The following is a 26,507-nucleotide window of genomic DNA, read 5'->3' as shown; positions in this document are numbered from 1 at the left end:
CCATATTAAAATAATAATACAATCATATTAAATATATCAGATATTATATCACATTAACGTGAAAAGACATTCGCGTATGGGACCTGGGGGGGGGGGGGGGGGGTTGCTCTGATTGGAGCCCCCCACTGAGGCTGCAGTCCTCAAATGCCCATATGGTCAATCCGGGCCCGCGTACAGGTGGGGCTGCCGACGGCTGGCCGGTACCTTTGAGGAGCCGCAGTTTCTGCAGGGTGCCGTGATCAGCTTGGGCATCGGTACTTCGGCTTGTGGAGCTTTGGCATACTTGGGGTAGGCCTTGGCCATGCAGTTGCCAGCCTGCTTTGAGGTTGTGGTGGCAGTGACTTTGACCCTCTCGCAGCCCTTCCTGGAGCAGTAGCTCTGCCCTTCCCGGCTCTGCCTCGCCCGCAGGGACAGCCAGAGAAGTCTGGAAACAAACAGGTGTCGGTGTTTAAAACGGCATTTGCGTTAGATGAAAAAGGCAGTGAACATCAGCCATAGTAGCCCATTGTGCTAAAGACTTCACAGATTAAAAGGACAATAGACAAGTATATAAAATTCGTAATAAAGACATTTATACTTTGATACACCTGAACCAGAGTATAAGACTAATACCCAGAAGGTTCGCAGAACATGACATTACACAATACCTTCTACATTGCAATATAGTGCATCTCAAAGCCCCCAGAAAGGTTTTTCCTGACTACTATACTTTCTTCAGCCCTACTACCCGCAATTCACAAAGTGACAGCCAGGTGGTGCAAATAGTTTAACTGGCACAACAGAACTCCAGCAGGAATCATACCACTAGTGGTGATCCCTACAGGTAGCAGAGTATTTGTCTCATTCTTATCATTAGCTCAAAACATGACAGTTTGGATTTTCTATGCTGTTCAAATCATCTCCCAAACAAAAACCATTAAGCTAAAGCCAGCAGGAACTGGTGATTCATCTCCCAGAATGATCCTCCACCACTACAGTGCTTCCATTTCATTCACAAGTCACACTTAATTTCCAACACCAACGTCTGACATTCTATGCCCCTAAACCAGTGTTTCCCAATTCGCTTCTGGGGAACCCAGAGCCGGTCCATGTTTTTGCTCTTTCTGAGCTCCCTGCCAGGAAATCCACATTTTTGCTCCCTTCAAGTTGAAACAAACTGCTTATAAGGGGTGAAGAGCTGTGAAGTTGTGCAAAAGGATATTAATACCTCTAGGTGCTTCCTGTTATTGCAAGATAGGTAGCCAGATACTCAGAAATGATACGTAGTACAATGTGATTAAAAAAAAAAAAACTGGAAAATTTTAAATAATTTCTTAAGTGTGTGGCTTAAGGATGCCAAACCTAAGCCACTTGAGACTGCCATCTATTCTTCAGATCTTTTGAACCCATGTACATTAAAAATAACCAAATTCAAAGTCACAGGGTGCTTTGAAGTGCATCTTCTGATGATCCAGAGGTATCCACCTTAGCAGTAAGAACTGGGATGCGGGGGTCCCTTTGCTGTTCACATGACATTTCATGAATGATTAAAACTGGATCTTTTAATATGGCATTTATTTATACTTAACGTAGGTTCATAACAAAATGCAGTTTTACTGTATGTTTCATACTAAGCTTTTTCTGTTATGTTACTTAGTAAAGCAGCTACCGCTCAGTGAACAACATCCGACTGCATTTACAGTCAGCCCTGGCACACTGGATCACCCATACAGGACGGCTCTAGACAACAGCGTAGGTTAGGATGGCAACATAACGTTAAGGGGAGATGGGAATCAAGAGCTTTGCTACCTTTCGAAACTGAATGGAGAAAGATCTGAGAGAGATTTTAAGCTGTCAAATTAACATCATTAAATGCTGTGAACACACTTTAAACAAGACACACCCACATGCAATATCCATAAAATATGATTCTGACCATTTCCGACTTAAAAATAACAAAGCATCATCTCAGAGGTTTGAGCTGTTAAACTAAACTACACTTTAAACTGTCGTATCACAATACAGAAACGAAAAGCAATAACTAAGTGATAAGAATGTGTTTCAAAGAAATAGTTAAAATTCAATAGAAAACACTGCCAACACACAAGCCTGGTCACACGTCTATTTGACTAATTCCGGCTAAAGAATTATAGCTGGTAACATCCTGCGTGAGCAGCTTCGAACAAACTGTGACCTTACCAGGACTCCGCAGAATCACAAAAATTTTGCCAGCTTTATCACAACGGGAAAGATCTCCAATTAATGCCACTGCGGCATCATGGGGATGAAGACGTCAAAGACAAAGGTGACAAGTTGCATAGTTCAATATGCAATAAAAAAACCTTTTTTGGGGGGGGGGGGGAGGAGGGGGGCACATGATAATTAAATTCAGGAACAAATGAAGACTTAAGCCGCTGAGACTCATGTGTTGGGGTTTTGTGTTTTTTGTTTGTTCACATGTACAGCAGGAAGCAGAAACCGATACAACACTGAGGAAACTGGCTGCACTCTCAATACCACTGCAAGTCATCTTACATGCCCTTGCTTGAATCCCACTCAGTGTTTATAAGAAAAGTGTGTCCCCTTGCATGGAATTCAATCAGTCTGAGGTGGCTGGGGTTATGGGGGAAATCTTTCGGTGAAAAAGGAGTCCCTCACCCTGAGACGCTGTCAAAGTAGTACTTCCGATCCAGGGGGCTCTTCTCAAGCTCATCCAGGGAACCCGCAGAGCGGTAGTCTTCCATGTTGTCAAAAATATTGCTCTGACGGTCATTTATATCAGACATGACGTGGAAGGTGGTGTCGGTGGGGTAACAGAGGCCCACCTGGACCCAGTCTCCTCTGAAGGGGCAAAACCAAAACATACAAAAGAGTTCATTCAAACGCAATAAATAATCCTTGAGTAGATCTAGCGTCAGCCCCTCAGTACACGGCACCGTAACATGACCGCCTCAGTCTTGTTTACACCATTAGCACAGCTTAGACAATGGAATACAAAGGGAGAAATCGAAAGCTTGTCAGTGCTTTATAATGTCTGACTGATGACATAGTCGTTAGGACCAAACTCCATCGTATGTCCATCGGTATTCATATTGTAACCTTCAGTCACAAGAGAGACACAATCTTGGGTTATAAAACGTAAATACGCTACTCACTTGTCGAAATTGATGAGGGACAGCACGACCTCGCGGGGGGCACGCCCGTTCCAGTGCACCGTGTAGCTTTTCGACATCATCAGCACCGGCTGGTACTGCTGTGAGGAGGCCCCAGGGCTGTTGATTCCCTTCAGCACCATGGGCTTCTGCGGGTACTCATCCCTGGCAATGGAAACGCTGACATTCGAGGCTCCCTGGGTCTGAATGTATACCTGGGCAGGTAGGAGGGGCCATTCTGGGTTACGACTTCGGGAAGAGCACAGTGGTCAGACAAACATGAACCAACCAGCTGGATGGACTCAAAAGTCACAATAATGAACGTTAACAAGAAACCTCTAAATGACCGACAATTTAATGTCAATTTAATGTCACCTAATATTAAGAATCAGAATATTTATAAGTGATTAGGTAACATCTGGCGCAGGGAGATCCACTAAGGGCTAAAACGCGAGTACTTGGCATCAAAACACAAATGAAAAATTGATCAACAGGAGAAATAAATCAAACACATTCAAACTCATTTTGTACCATTTGAGACGATCCTCACCTGAGAATACCTTCCGCTGCAGATCACCCCGTTCCACTCGGTGACGTTGACACACTCGGGGTGGCGGATGAGGAAGTTGTCCATCCTCGCCACGTAAGAGGCCGGGTAGCCCGTCACCGAGCCGTCCACATCGTGGAAAATTGAATTTTTATCCCCGTCCAGATCGTTGTCCTCAAACCATTGACCAGGTTTCCCAAAGAACGCCTTGAGGCCCTCCTATCCAGGGACACCGAAGAGACACCGAATCATCAACCATCAGATAAAATGTAACTCAGTGAGTTACAGGCTGACTTACTTATGAACAAACAATTTTGGTTGAATGCAATGCTTCATAATAATGAACGCAAACGTTACTTTGTGACGCACATGAAAACACTGCGTGGCTTCAGTAGTTTGTCGGCTCGAGGTGCAGTACAGTACCATATGTAGTTACTTTTATTACTACATTATTCCGTATTATTCTAAGTAATAATGCATTATTATTAACTATTATGTACTGTATTATTTTCATAACTTGCCTAAAAATTCAAGTTAAAGATGGACTTCTCATTCGTACCTGAGGATTTGCCTTTACATTACATGATGCTCTTTTCTATACATTTTTAATAATTTTAGCCAAATTACAGAGCTCAGGCGAGATTGGACAGATTAACACCTTTGTTCATTATGATGAAAATAACTGCACTAATATATGTTGGAGGTAATATTTAGGGAGCAACGTTGAAGAAGAGTGACGGTGGTGCTTAAAATGAGTTGAAACATGTGGCTGTCAGAGCAGTTAAAAGTTTTAGTTACCACAATAAAAGCTTCCCGGTGAGGTTTTGCCAATAAAGAGAGAAGATACCTAGCTCTGGTTGAAGGTCAGAAATGTGAAAATTGAGGAGACCAGTCTGACCATTCTTAAGCTCGCTTTTTTCCCATAACATTGGCCAAATATCTTGTTCAAAACTAATTATACTCAACTTTCGACAACGAAATGTCAGCAAATAATATATGTCGCCAACTGAAAAGCAGCGTTTCAGTTGCAAAATGCATAAAATTATCCCAAAGGAGGGACAGATGCTTGGTGAAATTTAGTAAGTTATTACAGCAACAAGGCTTGTGAGAGGAAAACATAAAAAATAAATGAACGTGTATAAATCCTTCAAATCACAAGAGTTTTAAAGTGTAGTCGTTGAATAATTCAGCCTAAAACGTGCCTCATACATACAAATTTAAATGCTAATGATTAAAATGATCACAGCTGCTATATTGTACTTAGTGAGATGCCTGTAAACATTAGGTTGCTGTCAGGTGGGGGGGATGGGGGGGGACCACTGGAGGCTGAAGTCAAGACACAGCAGCCGGTGGGGTAAGGTGGACGCGGCGTGCTACGCACTCTGGGATGGAAGGAGAGGCCCGAGAGGTTGTTCCGCGGTGTGAGCTGCCAGGTGTTCTTCAGGTTGAAGCCCACGGCACTGGTGAAGCGATCCGCGGTGGGGACATAGCCCTTGAACGTGCTGTCGGTGAGGCGAACTGGGCCGTCGTAGATCTGGAAACCCCGGATCGGAAAGGTCCTGGGGGACAGCGAGGACCAACGAGCAGAGATGTAAAATGAGTAACTGCCACAGTCCGACCACATACGACTAACTGGCGAGCTTCACAGTCAGGCAGACAACAGGACACTACACAGCTACCGGACTTGAATTTGGTCTCCAGCTTTGTAAGCTTTATAGTTGTTTGGGTTACACGGGTCAACCGAGCAAACTAAGCAACCTAGGAATTAGGACCTTCCCCAGTTTCCGCCTCTAGTAAACCTGAAAGGGAACAAATTAGTCAACAGGTTTTGAGTAAGCAGTCCTCATGGGGGGGGAGGGGGCTGCTTACATTCCCTGCCAATATGACTATACCACTGGATGCTTTCCTCCGAGCTGAAGCAGATTAGATGTAATTGGAAACAGGTCAGCCTATGGGGGGGGATACACACAAGTTTCTCTGAAAATCAGCGTCTAGTAGGACTATATTCTCACGCCACTACTGAATTTGGCACAAGGCCGTGTACGACCGGGGTGGGGGGCGGCAACGACAGGTCAGTGAGTAAACAGACAGAGGTACGGGGCCAGTCCATTTTCGCTTGTTCTCTAGCGACGGGACGCCAATGCGCACATGGGGCTGGGAGGCGGCTGTCAGCGGCGGCTCACTTGTTCCTCGGCAGCGTCCTCATCTTGCCATCCGCCCCGCCGACTCCCCAGTACTTGTTCTGCCCGCCGTTGAAGCCGCGGTTCTTGCTCTCGCCCACAAAGAGGGACTGGGAGACCTCCTGGCTGGAACCTTCGTCTTTTGGATAGCTGCCATCACTGAGTCCGGGTGTAGGAGAACATCCTTAAAATTCTGCTGCCAAAATGCCAGCTGGGGTACAATTCAAACACGCGCTGCTTTGCCAGAGATAAGGACAAGAGCCCGGAGACCATACTGATGTTCTAGAAAAGGCCCATTATGTGCTACATGTACTTTAACCACTATACTGCAAAACTTACAATATATATAAAAAAAATCTAACCCCATCTAATTTAGAGCTGGCTTCAAATGACATCAATACAAATACAATGCATCTCACAACACAGCACATCTCATGCGCAAAACTATATACCTTGCAAATGATAGTCCAACTCCATTGTCTGCAAATCTGCCAAAGTAAACATACTGCATTCATTAGGGGGTCCCGCAAAAATACAATGCAATACCAACATTAATTCAGACCTAAACCCCCAACAGGGCAAAAAAAAACAGATTATTTAATCAAACATTTAATCAAATGTAATCAGAAGGTCACATCTATGTCAGCACAGTATCAATAATAACTTCTGTAAGCTAATTTATTAAGCAAAACATGTAATATCCTGAACATAACATGAAAGTACTGGCATTTCTGCTAAAGAGAGCCACAAGTCCCAGTAAGCTGGATATAATTACACATATTAAAAAGGAATTAAAGTGCATGCTGTTAAAAATAACAAAGAAACAATGTAGTATAATGAACAAAAATATGTTAAGTCCTTCTATCTATGCTCAAACCATTTATCAATTTTGGTATCCAGTTTAAACAATTTTCCATTACCTGTGGCATGACTAAGAGTCTAAAAAATGACCTCCAAAAGAATTCTCTGTATTAAGATAAAACAATAAAATATAATTCTGCCCCAAGACAAATCGGTGAAGTCAATTTAATAGTCAAAAAATGACTGAAATAAACCTTTCAATATGTTACAACACTGACAGTAATTTTTGTTTAAACAGCCATTTCCAGAGGTTTAATGGTTTAAACTTACCAGTAAAAATGCATTATAGAAGTATGACAGCATATTGTGTGTTTGTTGTGTACGTCCATATTTCTGAACTCATTTTTAATATCATACTTTTGACTATGATTTTGATGCAACCTGACAGCCACTAAAGTATAAACTATAAGTGACAATGTAGAGCGGAGAAAATACAACCGTAACAAGAAATCGACATCTGCTTGAAAACGTGTAACATCTACTAAGAAATTTCAGTTACAGACTCTCCTCTACTTACGAATGAGATACGTTCCGAACGGCTGTTCGTAACTTCAAATGTTCGTAAGTTGTTATTCAACATCATTTTAAGTGCATACGCAAGTACAAAGAACTAGGATGCTGGGAGTCGGCACGCTACGCGGCGGGAGTAGAGGCCGGAATTCGTACTAGGCGGAATTGGTCCGCAGAAAAAAAATTTATGTTGCGGACAGGAAATGGGAGCCCAAGGAATACAATTTCTTCGTTCGTAAGTCTCCAAGTTGAAAGTTCATAAGTAGAGGAGAGTCTGTACACTGTTTCGGTGGGCTAAGCTGAGGAGGAGATACAGATTTCTTCACAACAGGACAGACAAGGTTGAGTAGGAAAGTTAAGGTTGAAGCCCACCCCCCCGTTAAGGTTGTGTTCTGGTGCTTTTCATTTCCCCCCTTGTGCATAATCACCTACCCCCAGGCTAACAGTCTCCTCTTTTAATGGAACCCAGCTGGCCCAGATCAGATGGAGTAAAAAGCTAAGAATAAGTACGGCCAGCTGGACAGAATCTGAAATATGGGAAGCCATCTTTCAATGAATCCTGCTGAAAGGACATCTTGTGGAACATTCTCCTTTCTCACACCGTTACATGAAGGGACCTTGTTTCCCGACCACACCGGTCACATGCTTGAAGGATGGCGTCTGTCCTTTTTGCAATGAGAGATTCCATCACTCACCCGGAGTTCTGGATGATGATGTCCCCACCACGGATCCAGGCGCCCAAGTCATTATTCTTGAAGGAGATCAGGGTGTCAATAACGGCTACGACTCGAGGCCGCTTTGGGTCTGCATTCTCATGAGGTCGAAATCTGCAATGGGAATGGTAACAATTTCAGACAATGAGAGATATTTGGTTGGACAGTTTCTTCAACATTAGATGTTGGATGGGGAAGATATGGGCAAAGATTAATCACAAAAAAAAATTTGGGGCTGCAGGGGGCCCAGAGCAAATCTGGGAGGCTACGGTCACAAGGTAGGAAACAACTCAGGATGGTGCGCCAACCCATCACAGGGCACACTCACACACCATTCACATTCTTACAATAAAACTATATTTACAATAAAAATAAACTAGAAAACGAACCTACATCTAGAGTGAAAACTTAAATACAGAAAAGTGAAACAGGATAGAAAGAAAAAAAAAAAAAACTAACAGTCTTGGTATAAATCATTTTTATCGCTGGCTCATCACCAGGCCTCGACATTTACGGATAATTCCATTTTGCCCCGACTCTGTAAAGATGTGACTTGGTAGTCTGTCTAAAGAGAACCATGTGTCCAGAGCTAATTTCAAAGTCCCAACAGGAACTTCCGAGATATTCCATAACCAGAAAAACACGTGATGGAAACCATCGCCGGAGGCCTGTTTTCTCTGTAAACGAACTGGGGCTGATGGGTCCCCGGTATGGACGAGGCGCAGTTTGCTTTAGGGGCGTTGCGATCCCCCCGCCAGATGCTCTTCCTGTCTGGCCACGAGCGGTACGGCAAGCTGGCCAGATCCCGCTGAGTGAGTAGGACAGGGGCTGCAGAGTGGTGGCGAGTTTTTTGTTCGGCGCAGGTTTTGGGGCGATGAGAGGTCTCACCCCGTCTACAATGGAAGGGAGGGGCAGCTACATTCGCTTGTCGCACATGTGGGCTCGACAAACAAGGTCGGAGCCCATCACAGGACTCTCGCGGCACAGCAGACCCCAACAGTGTGTTTTTGTACTGTGGCAGGAACTGCGCTTTGGAAATGGAGACCTATACGAGGGTTCATCTCCCTCCCAGGAGGAGTGAACAGACACCTCAAAAAAAAACAAATTAATAGAAATCAATCAGAATGATAGACAAAACCTGCAGATGTGAAAGCTACTTACAGTATAATTTATCTAGTTCATGTCCCTGTAACTTAAGGTTTGTGGCAATTACCACCACTCTCCTATCGACACATGGTTCATGCGAATGACACCATTTAAGCTAAAAGTATATGACTTAGCTGCCCCCAGCTATGGCATGACGTCACATGACATTTCGTTGTTGTGCACTGCGGTGTGTTAACAATGACCACTGATCTTCCAATTCTAATGCAGAAGTACAGTATTATTCTCCATAGTGGACAAACATACAAGAAGCTCATTACATACAAATGAGGTAAATTTAAACAAAATTTTGGATTTTTCGTAATACACAAAGTTTAAAGGCAATCTTAGGAACATTCCCAATATGAATATGAAGTATGGTCCGGGCGCAGAGTGAACGGCAGAGTAGCTCATTCCTTTCTCTGTGCGCGAGTGCTGTAGGTTTTACAAATGGCTGATGCTCTTCATTCCTCACATTGTCAGTGCTCATCCTAGATGGGAGGCTCCAGCACAGACCGCCACAAACCACCTACACGTGGTCCTCACCTGGCACTGTTATCCAAGCACAGATACTCTCTAGGGTCAGCAGCACTTGCGTTTGTGGTCTTCACACCCTTGTCGATGAACAGCCCAGCCTGAAACCAGGGGGGGGGATGTGAAGAAATCACAGAGGAGAGACACAAGGTGGGTACATCACCCCTGCAGTGTGGTGAAACACTCCACCTACGATGCATAGCTCTCCACAAGTCCACCAGTTAAAACTGGCATCGCATTATCCAAAGAGATTCATCCTACATACAGCAATCAGCACAATCATATCAAACACCTACCGAAACCTCAGAAGCGAGAGAAACAGCTAAAATATAAACCATTTCGATACCCACCCAAATGCAATTATCTATTTGCTAATCTAATAATGACAAATTCACATTATGTCTGAAAATAAACATAAAACACGCCCAGGAACTTATATACCCAATGTTAAAACGACAGTGAAAATTAAAGACAATTCCTAGAGACTTCACTTTGTGTGGTTAGGGCACACCGTAGGAAATCCTTTTCCAGATAAACTGTCCGACATGTGACGGCAAAGCTTTTTCGCTCAGCAATGCGGTTTTAAAGATGCATTTCACTCTGGGACCAAAATGGAGACAGATGGTGTCAAGCCGCACACGAGGCAGCTTAAAGCGGGCGCAGCTGCTCGAGCTGCGGGTTGCGCGGCGAGCTCCAAGGGTCAGCCTTGCCTTGAAGTTGGAATGCACCCTGTTGTTATAGAAGACCCCCAGCGGGGTGAGCTCCGCCCTCGTTTCGGGGACACGCCCGTGGGATTCGCCGGTCGAGGCCGCGTGGAAGACGAACCAGATACCGGCATCCTAAACGACAAGCAGAAACGTGACACCCCAGCCCCCGACAGCGGCGCTGCTTACTATACAGAGTTGATGCACGACAAACAATAAACTAGGATAAGTGATATTTAATGTGTAACACACAGCCTCGGCAGTCTGCTGCCCTTCTGCGTCAGTTACTACCATGATGTGACTTAACAGTTATTACAACTCAAACTCGATTTCACAAATTTACAGTACGAGCTACTCCAGGGGTCCCTGGGTTTCAAGGGGGTAGTGTGAATATATTCTTATCCTTTTCCAAAGACTTCTAAACATGAGTAAGCAGTTAATAATTATTGTGTGTGTTGGCTTGGTCCTATTTGAAACTACAAGTCTGGACAAACAGCTATAGAAGACGTTTCATAAGCCTTCCATAATCTTTAATTTCAAAAGAAAATATTGTTTTGCGTTTATCTATTAAATTACTCCCGCCACGTGACCCTCAGCGCCTCCTTTGATGCAGCCTCTTGCAGTTGTTGTACCTGAGAGCCTGCTGCAGCGTTGCTGATGAGGTTATTGTTCGGGTTGGCGATCCAGAAGGTGGACACGGCCCTAAAACCACATGCAACACGCACACTCAGAGGGGGGGGGGCTCTCTTAGAAGGAAACAGGCTCCTATAACTTCAACCCATCTCATAAATCTGTCCCCAACGTCAATAAAAGAGCAGAAGGGTTCCTGACGTTCCACAGCGCCCACCCGCCGTCACATAAAACCCAACAATCTACATTCCTCCCTCACCAAATGCAAACCATGGCCATGCGCTCCCCCTTGTTACGTTAAAAAAAGGGCCATCGGCAAACAGAAAACAGGCTTCTTCCTTGAATTCGCAGAGACCACACTCCAGCTGTCTGAGAAGCAGTGAGCTGTTAGACACACACCCAGCATGCAATGGGCCCAAACAGGCACCCGCAACACATGTTATCCCTTAAAAGAGTTTTTAATGAACACCCTCTTACATAACTGAGGCTACGCAGAGAGACATGGGTGTCTCTGGATGACTCTGAAACTGCTATCAGTTTACTATTTTGTTTTAAACTCGAGCTTAATTTCTAAATGATTCAGATAAATACTTTAATTTATAAAAGTAAAACTGCTTTTTAAAATAGGATGACAGAAAACAGACTGAGCACAATTAAGTTAAAGAGGAGAATCTAATTTCTAGAATGATTTGTTTTTCTTAAACATCAGTGCGTCCCATGGACAGGGGTCACCGCCACTGGTGAAGTGTGACTTTGAGTGTGTAGGATGTGAAAACGTAGCTTTATTCCAGACATGGAAAAAAAAAAATACATTCTTTGTAATGGAGTTCAGATATTTCAGTTATAAGCAAATATAACACTATTACTGAAGCTAAAACCATAAATATCTTTAATTAAAATATACCTATATAAGCTGACACGATTTTTACACAAAAGGCTAAAAATTCCTGCAAAAATAATTTCACACAAAAAGGTTAAACGCCACCTGTCTGTAGGAATGTGCATGTACATATAAAAACACCGTGGCGTGTGACACTTACTTGCACTCCATTGCTGGTACCGGGACGTAACTCCCATAAACATTGTTTCGGATCGAGGTGCACATGGTCTCATTGCGGTCTGTGGGCAGGATGGTACCTGGCTTAGTAACCAGGCCCAGATTGTGAAAGAAAGTGTTCCGTTGCTCAATGCCATCTTCCAGGAAAAAGCAATGGCCCAGAGTGTGGTAACCAACGACGTCCTTTATCTAGGGGACACAAAACAAAGGTGAGTCACACAGTGATGGAACATAACAGGAAAGCAGGAGATCACATTCAGGAAAGGTTAACAGGGTGTTAAACTACGAGCTGTGTGGGTGAACGTCATGAAGAACATGTTTTAAAGTAGAAAAATCCTAGAAATGTTTTTATTAAGGTATAAAAAGACAACGTGCACTAAGAAAGAGCATTCAAGATATGTCTTATCTACCTGTAGAGTAAAAGGTAATCAATAAGTTCAGCATGATCTCATTTAGACTGTGTCAATTGATACGTCTACGTTTGCGTTAACATAAGAGTGTGAACACCAAGCCCACAGAGGTGCCACGCTTTCAGCATGTCCCGGATAGGAGCTCACCAGCAGGCCGTGGGTGGCGTGGATGGTGATGCAGCGGGAGAAGCAGTGGTGGATGGACAGGGCGTCCACGGAGGTCGGCACGCTGTAGCCGCCGCGCTGGTCCACATCGCCGCACATGTGGAAATGCAGCGGATAGCTGCCCCTGACCTGCTGCCCCATGTGCTTCAGCTCCACATGGGACAGGTGCACGGCACTGAAGTTCCCGAGGACCTGCACAGGCAGAGAGGAGGCAAATCAGGCGACTAATGAGATGCGAGAGAGAGAGAGAAAGAATACACCACAAACAGTGCACAGAATACAACAGTGATACTGTACTCGTCTCCATAGGGAAACTATTTTTAGAATACAAAAAATATTATATATATATATATATATATATATATATATATATATATATATATATATATATATATATATATATATATATATATATATATATATATATATTACACACACACGTATATTATATATACATACATATATATATACATATGCATACACACATATATACACACACACACATACATACGTGTGCGTGTAGGAGTTACACTGTGAAAGCAAAACATCTGGTTTTAGACCTATAAATTTATTAGTACGGTGCAAGGCTTGCTTTTACAGCCAATACAGCATCAATTTGTCTTGGCAATGATAGACAGAAACCCTGCACGGTGGCCAGAGAGATTTTCAGAACATCCCTCTTGCAACACAGTGGCCAGGTCAGCACGTGATTCTGGTGGAGGAAGACTTTCCCTGACTCGCTCCTCACTTACACTTTCAATCACTGGGTGAACATGGTCCTCTGGAATAGTTTGGTAGTCCTTAGCAGTGACACACTCATCTAAAAAAAAAATTAATTCTGGGCCTAGGGAATGTCATGATATCGCAGCCCAAACCATCACTGATCCGCCCCTGTGCTGCACTCTGGGTACCCGACAGTCTGGTATATGTGTGGTATGTGCTAAAGACCCAAAGTACGTAATAGTGTTTTCTGAAAGTCCCATGTACATAATGGTTAAGGTATTTAGTGTTAAATTACGGTATTTGGGTTAGGCTTTATTTATTGTTTTGTGTTTTCAGGAAAGTCCTGGTTCAGCACTCAGAACTTAGAAGTGTCGTTTTAACATCCGTGCCTAACTGTGACCTGCAGTATAGTGAGACTCGTTTTCCTGTTGTAGACCCCCCCGGAGGTGGTACGATAGGACATGGGCACACACAGACCTTGATTTGTCCCCCAAAAGTATCATAGGTGAAGAACTGGCACCAGTTGTTTCCATAGCAGGCGTTCTCAGTCTCCCCTTGGATGAGGATGTTCCTGGTCAAGAGGCCCACCTCCGCCCTCATATCGATCCCATCAAGGATCTCGCCCACGTGCGTGAACTGGGGTTTTCCTGCGAGGGAAGGAAAGAACGAATGTCATCACTAATTCACCCACTCAGAGCCTGGGGGGGCGAAGGAGGACAGGGGATGAGACGGGGGGGGGGGGGGGGGGGGGCGCCCTACTGGGGATGCAGGACAAGGCTGACAAATATTCACACATGTAGACACACAGTATGAAGTACATGGTCATCACTCCTTTCTTAAGTAAACTATTCTGTCGCCAATATGATCACCAAAGGGACATGAATCACCTTACAATATAAAACGCGTAAAAATCTGCATCTACCGACACAGTTGGCAGTCATGCATGAAGTAGTCCTTTGCACAGAGGAAGTCCTCTGTTGACAGGCACAAAAACAGGCAGTGCCACCGAGAGGAAGCCCGTCTTCCGGCCCACCCAGGAAAGGCCCGCTCTCTCCGCGCCAGACTTTGCCTGCAACCCGGAACAGCTGCTGCATGTGCGAAGGCGTTTCACAGCCAGTGCCATATACCACAATCTGTTACCCGTCACACTGAGAGGAACTGACTTCCTTTCTGCTTTTGGCACAATCTGCCATGTGTGACTTACGTCCATGACCACATCCGCTCTCTTGAAGGCCTCCTGGAAGTCCATCAACTTCTTACCAGAACCTCAGATAGTAACTTTTGCACAACATCAATCCTTATTACTGACAAATCCTCAGATACAAACTTTGGCACGACGCTAATCGTTACAGCACATTCCTGCAATCAACTTGTAGATTTCTTTGTGGACAGTGGGCATGAGACAACAAATAAAATGTTTTAAATATAACCGCTCAGCAGCTCTGTGTCTGGAAGGCCTTTATAGGCCGGGCAGTACATACGCAGTGAAATATGAGAACTGGTTACAGTAATACAGAGAATAGACTGGCTACTTACATAAACCTTCACACAACAAGACACTTGGCCAAACAAACAAATATGCCAACGTAGGACTGGTCATGACAACACTGTGGCTGTAAGACCCACGACTTGTCTAAAGTAGATTTTTCAGTACTGAAGCTGAAATAAGGGTGAAAACAGCTTAAGTCACCCTGCATGACACTAACAAACAGGAAAAAGAAACCAGAGTATCTTCATTAGTTACAATACATTGATCCAGTGACTCCTGCTGTAATGTTTCTTCAGTGAGCAGGAAGGGCAAGTGTTTCGTGAAAACCAGGGTTTTGGATTTATTACCAAGTCCATCCTGCACCATCTCAGATTGCAGAAGCTATTTTGCAGTGGTTTTGCAGTGGTTACTTAAACGCTGCAAGGAGTCCCTCCTGCTGGTTTAATTAGCCATTCACTGAAGTTCAGCTTTTTTTTTTTAGGTATGTCCTCAAATATCTGAGACTGGTTTTAGCACATTCATCACAATGTCTTCTGTCACAAAACTCAAGTCAAATAAGACACAATGACAATAACAGAATTCAGTAGACATAAGATGAATGTACGCTAAAATCAGTCAGAGCATTTTATTCAACCCCAAAGGGGATAAAAGAAAATCACCAATGGGATAGTCTTACCAAAGCAAAAAGAAGAATGAAAGTAGAATTCAGTGTGAACTCCCCTCACAAGTCACATTAGCTTGAATTAATAATTGGTAATAATTTACTGCTTGACAACTGCTTGCTCCCAAACACACAGCAACTTATGTAATTAGCAACACCCTAACTAATGAGCCATTCCTAACTAAGAATGTCATATTTTGGAACGTGTACATCTCTCTCAGTAATCCTTATGACTCCCAACAAAATAAACAAAATACCAAGCTTCATTCCAGATACATTAACATAATTCGTAATACAAATCCTCATTAACTACAGCAACTGTGATCTTTAAAGGAGGAATCACTGATGAAGTACATCACCGTCACATAAACAGTAACCATGACAAATGCAGAGCTGTTGCCCAACCTTGTATGCGGACCTGGTTCTGGTTACACTTGGGGCAGGGCAGCAGGGTGAATTCCTCAGCCTGGTACATGGAGTAGTCAGTGCTGGCGACCACGATGCGATCTCCCGGCCTCCAGCTCCGAGTGTCATCCTTCAGGTTGAGCACCACCTGGTCTACAGCATCCACCTGGAAACCGGATATGGGGAAGCCTGGAAGACAAGCGTTAGTTTTCAGGAGAAAGACAAAGCCGGCTATTGTCCATGTACACGTACATAACAAAATGAGGTATTAAGCTCAATAGTGCAAGAATCACACATTGTAATAGTATTTAATAAGAAGGTAGACAGACAAATAATAATTATAAAAACAACATTAAGAGGGGACCTTAACATTAAGAAGGGATTTCTGTACCAATGATGATAGATATACTATTCTTAGAATGAGCGACATCATCATCATCATCATCATCATCAAGTACACCAAGTCGTATCTTGGGTCAAAAGCTGCTCTTAAGCCAGCACAGCGTAGCTTTCGGACCCAGATGACGACACAGGCATGACGCACCGTTCTTCCACTCGCTGTACGCAGTGACGCTGAAGTGGACCCCGTCCACCGTGATGAACTCCTTCCGTGCCAGTGCCTGTCCGCCTGTGTCGTGGTTCTCGTGCTCCCGCACATCCTCCGCGCAGGAGCCGTTTCCGCCCCCCACCACGGACACCAGCGCCCACGCTTGCCTGGGAAATAAAGGGGGGGTTACTTACAGGTGGTGACACAGCCAGCGTGTGCCTTCGCAGTCAGCGGATTCTTTTCAAACAAACATGAGGCAAACGGACTTCTTAGGAGATTAGAAAAAACCAGCAGAAGTTCTTCATATACGTGATGACATGGTGTTCCAGGATCATTACCAGAAGCAGCACGGTGGGAACACGTTTGCCGGATACAGCAGAGAAAAACAGAACTGACACTCTGACCCGGGTGCGAAGTTTTCCTGAGCCACATTGTACTGGACAAGAAGCTGGCAAGCGGAGCGAGCTCTGCATTAACATCAGCTATCACTTAAGAGTGCTGACCTCAATCCAGATAGAGGAATGTCAGAAGTTCTCAGATTCCCCTTCTAGGGCACATTAGAAAGTCAGCAGTGACCGGAAAGGCTCTTACTTCACGCTCGTCATCGTTTACTTTTAGATGTTTCTTTATTTCCTGTCAGTTACACACTAAAGTAACACCCAACTTCCCCTAGATGAAGTATTAATCCTAGCAGATGAAACAGCGTAACAGGTCAGCAACAATCCAGCAAACGCCGGGGTAATACTGAGTAATGCCGCAGAACCACGGCATTTTGCAGCTTATCTTCTAAGAAGCACTACCTTAAAACAGCAAGCGTACGGTACGCTCATTTCAGAGTTTAACCTTCTCGACTTTCCAGGACGCGGCAGACACTGCCGGGAACAGATACTGTATTGTTTTTCCACACTGTGTTCCTGACACCGATTACGCACTCAGTCCCGGATAAAACGCACAAGAACAGAGTCAATCCAAAACGGGCCCCACAGGGGCAACAGTGACCCAAAGCAAGCGCTGACGGGATAGGGCGTACACACTGCCCCGCCTGAACAGTGGCCCAGTGGTCTCACTGCAGGAAGCGGCTAGCCCAGCTCCAAAAAAAAAAAAAGGCTTATTTTACTGGCAGTCTTGTAGACTGAGCCCCCCCCCCCCCCCCCCAGGGCCACCAGGACATGCAACTTTCCAACAGATGCCATTCTTTCCAGAGGAGAGCGGCGTTTTAAATTCCACTTATGACCACCGCGTAGCACTCGGCTACTGCCAACATCGTTACAGACCTCAGCTCGGGCAGTACTCTCAGATAGGACGTGACAGAATGAGTCAGCGCATTTCTGCACTGCGTGTGTTACTCGGGCACAAGCACTGCCTCTTAAACGCATAGACCAGGCTTCCTTCCAAAATGGTGCAATTGGGGGGAAAAAAAAATATTCCATCCATCCACCCACAAGCACCTTTTTTGTATTAATGCTTAAGGATGTGGTCAGAGACAGTGTTCAAGAATAGTTAAACTGTGCTATAAATGCCTGGTAATCTATGCACCCAAAAACAGCAACACATTTAATAAGAGCATTTAAGTGAAATAAATGATGCAGCTACACCAGCTGTATAAGCTATAGGTTATATGGGAATCCATTCTAGGAGTCGGCCCTGACAGAAATGAGTAACACAGGCCAGGTGAGTCTCAGCCTGCAAGCCACCTCGCCCTTCTTCCAATGTAACGTTCACGTTACCTGGACTAGCGTACGTACCAATGCGTTAATCTGCACAACCCCTGGACATAAGCGCCATCCAGAGATCACAGCATCTAACATCCCGGTGTTTGACTGATTATGCCCGTTAGTATGGAGCATCCAGGTCCTGACACAATAAATGTGTATGCAGCACATGCCATATCAGGACCATTCCAAAATTCCAGTGGCTTCCTCTCAACGGCCGGCACAGAATTAACATCACGCTGCCACCCAGTTTCAGCAGAAGACTTGAAATAATGAACCCAATAAATGTATGAGAGCGAGCCAGGACGTGTCAGGATCTGCCGCATGCCAGGTCTCATAGCCGTTTGTTTTTTTTCCTGGAACATATTTAACGGCCGCTCGCTGAATTTCCTATCATTGTTTAGATGATCTATGACCATTGAGAGAGCGCAGTGTAGACCGCATATACCAAAGGGCTGTTAAACTGCATCCCTGGGGCCACGGTGCCCCATCTGTCATCCACGGAAGCCACGTTCAGCAAATTTTAACATCTGAAGAGCTGACCTAACAGATACACAGTCCCCAGCATTAAGTTATATTCTTATATTTCTGTTGAAACCTGCACGCTGGAAAATAACATTTCATTCATTGCAGAACCACGTACCCTGTGGATAAATGACTTCCCACACGAGTGTCATTATCACTGACGCAAGCATTTACTGAATTTTACTCTGTTCGCAGTTCCGAGCGGATTCGCCAATACCCAGTCCTAGTTGTTATATATTTTACTTAAGGTTTTAGTAATTTTATTTGTAGGGAGATGGAAAGTTGTAAGACTTTACTAGAAAACATTGTGATGTGCTGCCTTTGACTGTTTCTGCGGTTCAAGCTCTTTGCATGAGAAGTTCTAAGATACAGATCATTACATTGGCTTAACAGTATTTCAAACGGTAATGGGTAGTATTAAACGTTTCTGATTTTCTCTCAGTTGATTTTGGAATCAATAGCGATAGTTGCCATTTAGTTGCAGTTTATTTAATTTTGTGTATTTTATTTCAGTCTATAGAAATGTTTTTGTTAATTATAATCCTGCCTTGTGTAATATAAATACATAGTGCATGGTTAGTTTTAGTGAAATTTTTCTTATTACATACATACCACATCATAGACATGATACTTAAACACAGCTTCGCCAAGCACGTTGGCGCTAGAAGTATGAATTTTCGAGACTGTGGACGCTCCGCCGGTGCGTTGCAGGCACCACGACACATGATTTTGCGAGAAATATGAATCAGCTCTGAGCCACACTTGCGTCACAGACAGTGGGCGAGCAGTGGGACTGCCCAAAACGTCGGAGGGATTCATTTTTATATAAAAACTATTTGCCAATATCGAGATCAGAAAAAAAATTTATGTTATGTCCATATATCATGCGATAAGATGATGTAATTATCATGACAGGCTTAGTCTTGGGTACAGATTTGGGCTTCCCCAAGCAATTAAGCACCAAAATTAAGGAATAAATACACTAATTAGATCAAGTTTAGTCTTCACTCTCAAAACTACCAACAACTGTGCTACTAGGATAGTTTGAAAACCTTAAAATCACCCCAAATTGTTTTTTGTTTTTGGAACCATTAAAACTTTTTGACATTTCAGGAGCTTTTTGTTTGATATATCAAAAAGCAATAAACTGAAGGGGCCACTGACATTGTGTCAATAATCCCAGCCGTGCTCTAAACATCCTGAGGCTTTTCATTTCAGATACTTGGTTTCTGAAGGGGAAAACTTCTTTTTAAGTCAGTCCTTGCCTAGAAGCAGAATTTGTAAGTAACAAAAGTTCCAATTCTCCAAAATCAGAACACTTTCCTGCCTCTTTGGCATTCCCTGGCACGACTGGCATCTCAGCCGCATTCCCAAAGGAGGAGTCCTGAAAATTAAGTCCTCATGCTGTCTTTGTAGAAGAGCGGCATTTCCAAATTACGCCGCTATTAGGACACGCAAAGTGCAAACATATATTTCAGATCGTCTCCTTCAGCCGCAGGGCGTCGCAGCCGTCCCAGATTTACGGCGGCGCACGTGTTAAACCGCAGCGCTGATTCAAAAGCAGAAGACAGGATCACCCAATTCAACACATTTGCTGCAAGATGCTTCCAGAAGGGCGACCACTCTCTGGACTTTTCGCTGATGAAACATATCAAGTGGGAGTGCCATACGTATTCACAGTCCCAATGTGTCTGTGCGCGGCCTATTAGTAACTGAAAACTAACACACGCACACAGAGCAGCGTCTGAAAAGCAAGCAGAATCGGTGTGGCTTAACACAAAGTCCCCCCCTCTAATATGACCAAGAGCCAGGCTGCAGTTTTTTTTTAAAAAAAAAAAAAAAAAAAACCTTTGCTCAACTTTGCCCAACAAAACTTTCCCAGAACAATTCTCCATGAGGCCTTAATGACACATCCATACCAGATCAAGAAACTTCCTTCCAACTTCTAAGAACTAAACAATCTGACACACTAAACGATTTTGTGCATCACATTAGCACTAGTTCAGTATAGTCCCTGAAGTCCATGGCACTGGGGTGTTAATTTACAGCCCGGAGAACAGCCAAAGCTATAAAACGCTTGGGGAAGGCACAGTGGGTCGGTTATGGCTGAGTTTATTACTCAACAATACTCCAATTTGGGGACTTAGTGCGGAACCTGCAATTTACCCTGCCGTTCGTACATACTGAAAGTGTTCTTTTATATCCGTGTGACTATATTTTTTTAAACTCATGTTTACAACTTTACTTGAAGTCATTTTTAGTTAACTAACAATTTTTTTTTTTTGCTCCAGCCTATTGTAATAAGCAGTTCTTGGGTTGACCAATCAGCTCTCGAGGTTGTTCTGGTTACCTGTACTTGAGATCGTTGACATAAGAACTTCCCAGAATGCTCTCGATGGTCCTCTTGGTCTCCTCCAGAAGACTCTTGGCAGCCGAGTCTCCCACAGCCATGGCCACGATGCGGCCCAGGGGCAGCCCTTTCAGCAGCTCGTGGAGCTGCCTGCTGTCGTTTTTCGAGTCGTGCGTGTCGAAGCGGTTGGAGTATATGACGGTGGCATTGTCCTGGTCCACCACTCGCAGGTTTATGCCTCGGCTGAAGTTCCTCTGGAAGGCATAGCCACCAGAAGCCAGCCCCGATGATGGGACAGTCTTGGTCAGCATTGTCCAGGAGAGCTTCTGGGCGCCGTGGAGCTCCAACGTTCCACCCGCTCGCACCCCGATAAACTTCCTGCCCAAGTCAGGCAGGCTGTAAGACTCTGACTCGTCAGAGCGGCCCACCAAAGTGATGGTGGCAGTGGATCTGTAACGGCACTTTGGTGCACCAATGTGCAACGCACCCCCGTCCTCTATAAGAATGTGCCGAGTCCTTAGGGTGATGTTCTTGGAGCCATCGGTATCATCGGCAAAAACAAGCATACCTGCAATAACGAAATTAACCAATCATCAGCTAGGAAATATTCACCACTAAGAACACGACCAAAACAAAATGGACTGGTACATTATGTGCCCAACGAAATGACAGAAGATCCAAACCAAGAGACACGTGACATTTTATGAATTCAATGCTCCACATGATAAATCATTCAAATCAATAACAGAAAACAATCGCAGAAATACATCCCAGATGTTCCGATCTACAAAGGACACATTTCAGTTATCCACTATGGGACACAGAACCATTTTAACCACAAAATGCAGATGTAACAGAAGACGCACCTCCGCTCTGGATAATGACAGAGTGCAGCGTTGCTGAGGCGTCCAGCCGGAGCAGCCTGCCCTTCTTAATGACCGCTGTGCTCTCCAGGCTATGCCCTGGCTTCCAGCTGCTAAGGGAAGGGTTGTGGTGAGGGCAGTTTTCTGCAGGAGAATGACAAGCAGAGACACGCATTACAGATGGACGCATCTCCATAGCTACTGCTGTTGAAAAGGCATACTGATCTTCATAGGTTCTTCACGGTGAACATCAATCCTGACTTTCCATCAGCTGTGATACCTCTGTCCCACTCAACAGGCAGCACCTAACAATACGAGTAGGCAATGATAAATGTCCTCACATTTACTATGGTACCAAAAGTTGTCCACTTCATCTTCACAGTCAATAAAACTTGGCGTTTCATCCACAGTTTTCAATCTCAAATGCATTTGCGCAGTCTACACACCATCAAAGTATCAATTGTCCATTCAACCATCATGGTTACTGTTAAATCCTTGCCTCGTTAAATATGTTATGAGGTAAAAATAAAACCAGGAAAGCTGTGAACAAACATTTTAATGGTAAAGGTTCTGAGGGACTTGTGGCAATTTAGGTTCTTCACCCCTCCTAATAGCAAGGGTGTTGGCATTTGGAAAGTGAAGCTCAAACTATTTTAATTACTGCAGAAATTTGTTCATTTGGGAACGTGATTGACTGGAGAAAGATCAAACCCGCACGAATCACAGTCTGAGGTTTCAGAAATCCTGATACTACAAGTAAGCATTTCCAGCATATCCTTATGTTTGTTGATTTTTGCTTGGGATGCATCTCCCAGCAGACATACCTGGTCAATGGGAAGATACCAGGAAATCAAATAAGCTCCATTTCAGTGGTCATGCTGTTCAGGGAAATTAGAAGCTTTGTGGGGCGAGTTACGTTAAGAAGAACCACCCAAAGATTCATCTGAGGAAGATCATAGATTTAAGCGCAATACCATCATTATAAATGAGTATTTGTACTAATACAGGCATAAATCTCTAGTCGGCCACTTTTAGACATCCTCATGCTTTAGTACATTATTCCGGAGCTCAACCCAGCTTAATTTAAATCAACACCGCATCAAAGGAAAAAGAATGAGAAAAAAAAACATCAGTTCGCGTACTACTGAATATTGCTGCTGCTGATATAATGGCCGCCATCTGTGTGGTAAACGCACTGGAGGACACACGAGCTGTGCTGTGCTAAACACACGGGTCATACGGGCCAAAGGCCAAACCATGTCAGCTGGAGAGAGGAAGCCGCTGTCACAGGGCCCATCCCAGCCAGTCCGACTCACCGTCCAGGATGTCCTTGGACAGACTCAGGGCCAGAATGAGCACGAGGAAAAAGGCCCCGGCTGAGATGCCAAAGCAGATGAGCGTGTTCCTGTTCTGCCGCAGGATGTGAACTCGCTCCCGCTTCTGCTGCTCCTCGTACACCGAGAGGGCGGCGGGGCGCTGCGGGGGAGTCGACGGCTTCAGCGCGGACGGCGTCTTCGGAGGCGAGCGCACGGGGGCGATCCTGCCCGGGACGTACATCGGCGGCCTGTGACTGCTCCCGTTGGAGGGAGGCAGGAACAGGGGGGCAGGGCTGGGGCCATCATTCACCTGCATGGTGTCAATCTGCTTCCTTCCAAAGACGAGATAAGGAATATCGCCATAAGGACCGCCGTCAGTGAGAAGACAAGCATAGTCACGTTCTCACTGCTGGTCATTTATCTACTATTATTATTATTCATACACAGTTTACAGTTGCTTCTCGGAAATTCAAAGACTTTCATGTAGGATTAGAGTTTGACCCAAAATTAAGCTTTTTTTCATGCAGATGCTTATGTAGGGACTTTGAAGACCTTGAAGATCACTGACTAATAATAATAATTATTGATACTTTTATTGATCCCCATGGGGATATTTTTTGTAATTTTTTTACATCGCCCTCAACTTTTTGAAGTCAAATTTTTTTTTACTCTTTGTGGAGTAAGCTGTCCGTGAAGGGCAGCCACCTGCTGGGGCACCCAGGGAGCTGGGGGGTTAAGAGCCTTGGTCAAGGACCCGCAGATGCGCTGAGGCTGGGTTTGAACCGGCGACCTTCTGATTACAGGCACACAGGCTGAGCCATATGTGGCCTTACGTATAAACAATGGCATTCGTAAGCTTTTCGCCTTCAGGAATCAAGACTACTACGATTATAAATTCATAGTCATTTCATTTAAGCCCTAAAACAGACTGGCATCTCACGGAGAATGACCCTGCATCAGATAAACAATTTGAGAATAGACTGAGCGGTGATATGGATGATCTCATTTAAACAAAACGTGCATTCATTAAAGTACTATTACTGGTGTAACTGTGAAAACAACAAGTAGAGAGAAGATGTGTAGCCACAGGATGCAGAGTCTGACATGACCACCACCTTCCTCCCAAAAGTAGATACAATTAGTATTTTTCCTAAGATAAAATACATTTTGTAAAGTGGTTGAGTACATTACTGTCTGAACTACCCCATCATAAAGAGATTCAACAGTGCTTAAGAAAAAGACTTACGTTCTGTGGCATTTAAAGAGCAAAGGGGTAAAAATCATGAAAGAATAACCGCAAAGTCACAGAGACTTCTTTGGTGTAATTCATACCATTTATTTACATTTGTGATTCTGCCAAGAAAATTGAAGAGTGGAATGAGTACATAACTTCAGCAGAGATACTCAGAAACTCAGCAACAATGGTGGATCACGATTTAGTGACTGATGCGATGTTTTGGCACTGTACCATTAACTAGAGTTTCCATGTTCCTTTCCTATGCCCACAGATCTCTAACATTTTAAATATCAAGCTAACCTACTTCACATAAAAATCACATACCTAGATTCTGCGCCGCATCTTGATTTTAATTTATTATAAAATTACTCTATGCGATCACTGCCATATAAGGGCTCCCCTAGTTGTCGAGGACTCTTAAGGTCAAATCCCAGGAGAGAGTTTTTTTCAGTAGCCCTGTAGGTGGCGCTATGACTAAATCCCGTGGGTAAAGCGTTAGTAAATCCGTAGAGCAATATTTTAACTCCTAATACTAACTTCACCGGAGGGGTCTTAGTCCCTTACGTAAGCACGATAGTTAATCTGACTTACTGGAGAGAAACATATGTACGGCACTTTGGACAAAATCATAAACGAAACGCAAAAATCACGGAAAAGGCTGTGCTGAGTTCCGCGGGCTTAAAGCATCAGTTTTCCATAAAAAGCTCCACAGACCGAGAAGTGAGCACCTATAGCGGCTGTTTGTTTATATGGGGAAAATGCATATCAAGCAGGAATGATTGCAGATAGATGAGAAACAGACACGGCTGAACAAAGGAGCGCAAAAGCGGAGAGTCTGTTGTGTCTATAGTTTGGGGTGCAGAGCTGCCAAATTGAGGGGAAAAACAGACTTATGGTATTTCAGCGTCAGGAAGTGCAGCCTAAACCAGTCACTAAAAAACTGTTTCTGTTTTACCAAGAACTTAAGTTATGGAGAAGTTAAACCATTTACCAAGATCCTTTTCTATTTCAACTGAACAACAAAATGGAACAGAGCTTTAGAAAATCGACCTACGAGGAATTTCAGTATATATATATATATGTATATGCACATATACAGGGGGGGGAGGTTAGCAAAACGACAGGGCAGCATCCACGTTTGCAGTTAGTAATTGCAGTTATGTGGACAAAGTCGGCTAATGCATACCGGGTCATGACTAGCATTCACTTACCACCAACTCCGGAGTGACTTCGCCGAAGAAAGCGCCGTATTACTCTATGGATCTGTGTAAATCTCCACATGCAGCGCTAGGCTGCGTTACCCTGAGGCTGACGGCTGCTCGCTTACCGCTTTTAAAGCTGCTATTTCACTTTGCCATCCAGCGGAGCGGACTGCCCTCTCCCCACCGCAAGCTGCCGACGCAGGTCTAACTATGGCGGCTCTATCGCTTCTTATACTTTTACATTGTATTTCATTGTACAGCGAAGCCGTCACGCCGAAACGCAGCTCGCAGAGGAAGTGAGGAAGAGTACTGAGAGAGAGAGGGAGAGAAGGAGTGGTCTCAATAAAGAAAGAAAGAAACTGACAGTCCGCCTGCAGATCCGGTACTCCACGCACTCCTCCTAGTGTCATGAAGGAAACATTTAAAAGGTGGCTGTTAGATCTCTAGGCTTGACCATGGGTGTCGTTAGGTCTGGTCATTCGGGGCTGTAGCCCTGAGTATTTTTGCCCCAATGCCCAATCTTCCTTCAAAAACAAAAAAAGTCAAACCCCAGGTAAACTTGACTTTATCCCTGATCTTTTCAATAGCTAGAAACTCCTTTGTGTTTGACCATCCATCCTACCATTAAGCGGAAAGCTTAAACAAATTTTGCTGAAAGATTTCTGGTAATAATAATAAGTTTTATTTATATAGCGCCTTTCTCACACTCATGGACGCTTTACAATGCAAAAAATGATGCAGAAAACAATGCAGACGCAGCAGCAACAATAACAACAGAACAACAAGAATGTTACGTAGTAGCAACTGAAGCTTCAAAATGTTAAGAGACTGTATCTCTCGCAGACTGTGAGGAAATGTGTTCCATAGTGTAGGTGCTGTCACACAGAACAGC

At 44.2% G+C, this 26,507-nt stretch overlaps 1 protein-coding gene across 3 annotated transcripts in view; it reads right to left on the bottom strand.

Moving 5' to 3' along the window:
• Positions 1–25,966, bottom strand: part of cemip2 (cell migration inducing hyaluronidase 2) — a 28,654-nt gene extending 2,688 nt beyond the window's left edge. The window contains exons 1-20 of one of the 3 annotated variants that reach the window (XM_048994776.1): positions 25,625–25,966; positions 23,177–23,508; positions 21,864–22,004; positions 20,998–21,565; positions 16,408–16,577; positions 15,864–16,052; positions 13,786–13,955; positions 12,568–12,777; positions 11,994–12,199; positions 10,956–11,025; positions 10,330–10,458; positions 9,632–9,720; positions 7,925–8,056; positions 6,311–6,346; positions 5,862–6,017; positions 5,060–5,237; positions 3,682–3,897; positions 3,135–3,346; positions 2,638–2,820; positions 205–424 (exon numbers count right to left, since the gene is read on the bottom strand). In XM_048994776.1, coding sequence (XP_048850733.1) covers positions 205–424; positions 2,638–2,820; positions 3,135–3,346; positions 3,682–3,897; positions 5,060–5,237; positions 5,862–6,017; positions 6,311–6,346; positions 7,925–8,056; positions 9,632–9,720; positions 10,330–10,458; positions 10,956–11,025; positions 11,994–12,199; positions 12,568–12,777; positions 13,786–13,955; positions 15,864–16,052; positions 16,408–16,577; positions 20,998–21,565; positions 21,864–22,004; positions 23,177–23,492 — 3,591 coding nt within the window. In that variant the 5' untranslated portion in view covers positions 23,493–23,508; positions 25,625–25,966. Of the gene's footprint in view, positions 1–204; positions 425–2,637; positions 2,821–3,134; positions 3,347–3,681; positions 3,898–5,059; positions 5,238–5,861; positions 6,018–6,310; positions 6,347–7,924; positions 8,057–9,631; positions 9,721–10,329; positions 10,459–10,955; positions 11,026–11,993; positions 12,200–12,567; positions 12,778–13,785; positions 13,956–15,863; positions 16,053–16,407; positions 16,578–20,997; positions 21,566–21,863; positions 22,005–23,176; positions 23,509–25,624 lie in introns of those variants that run through there. The other 2 variants (XM_048994766.1, XM_048994786.1) reach the window with 2 other exon arrangements.
• Positions 25,967–26,507: the final 541 nt, after the last annotated feature.

The sequence above is a fragment of the Brienomyrus brachyistius genome, chromosome 2 (assembly GCF_023856365.1).
Source record: "Brienomyrus brachyistius isolate T26 chromosome 2, BBRACH_0.4, whole genome shotgun sequence".
Classification (NCBI taxonomy): domain Eukaryota; kingdom Metazoa; phylum Chordata; class Actinopteri; order Osteoglossiformes; family Mormyridae; genus Brienomyrus; species Brienomyrus brachyistius.
The sequence above is the reverse complement of the archived record's forward strand: the minus strand, read 5'-3'. Positions and strand labels throughout refer to the sequence as shown.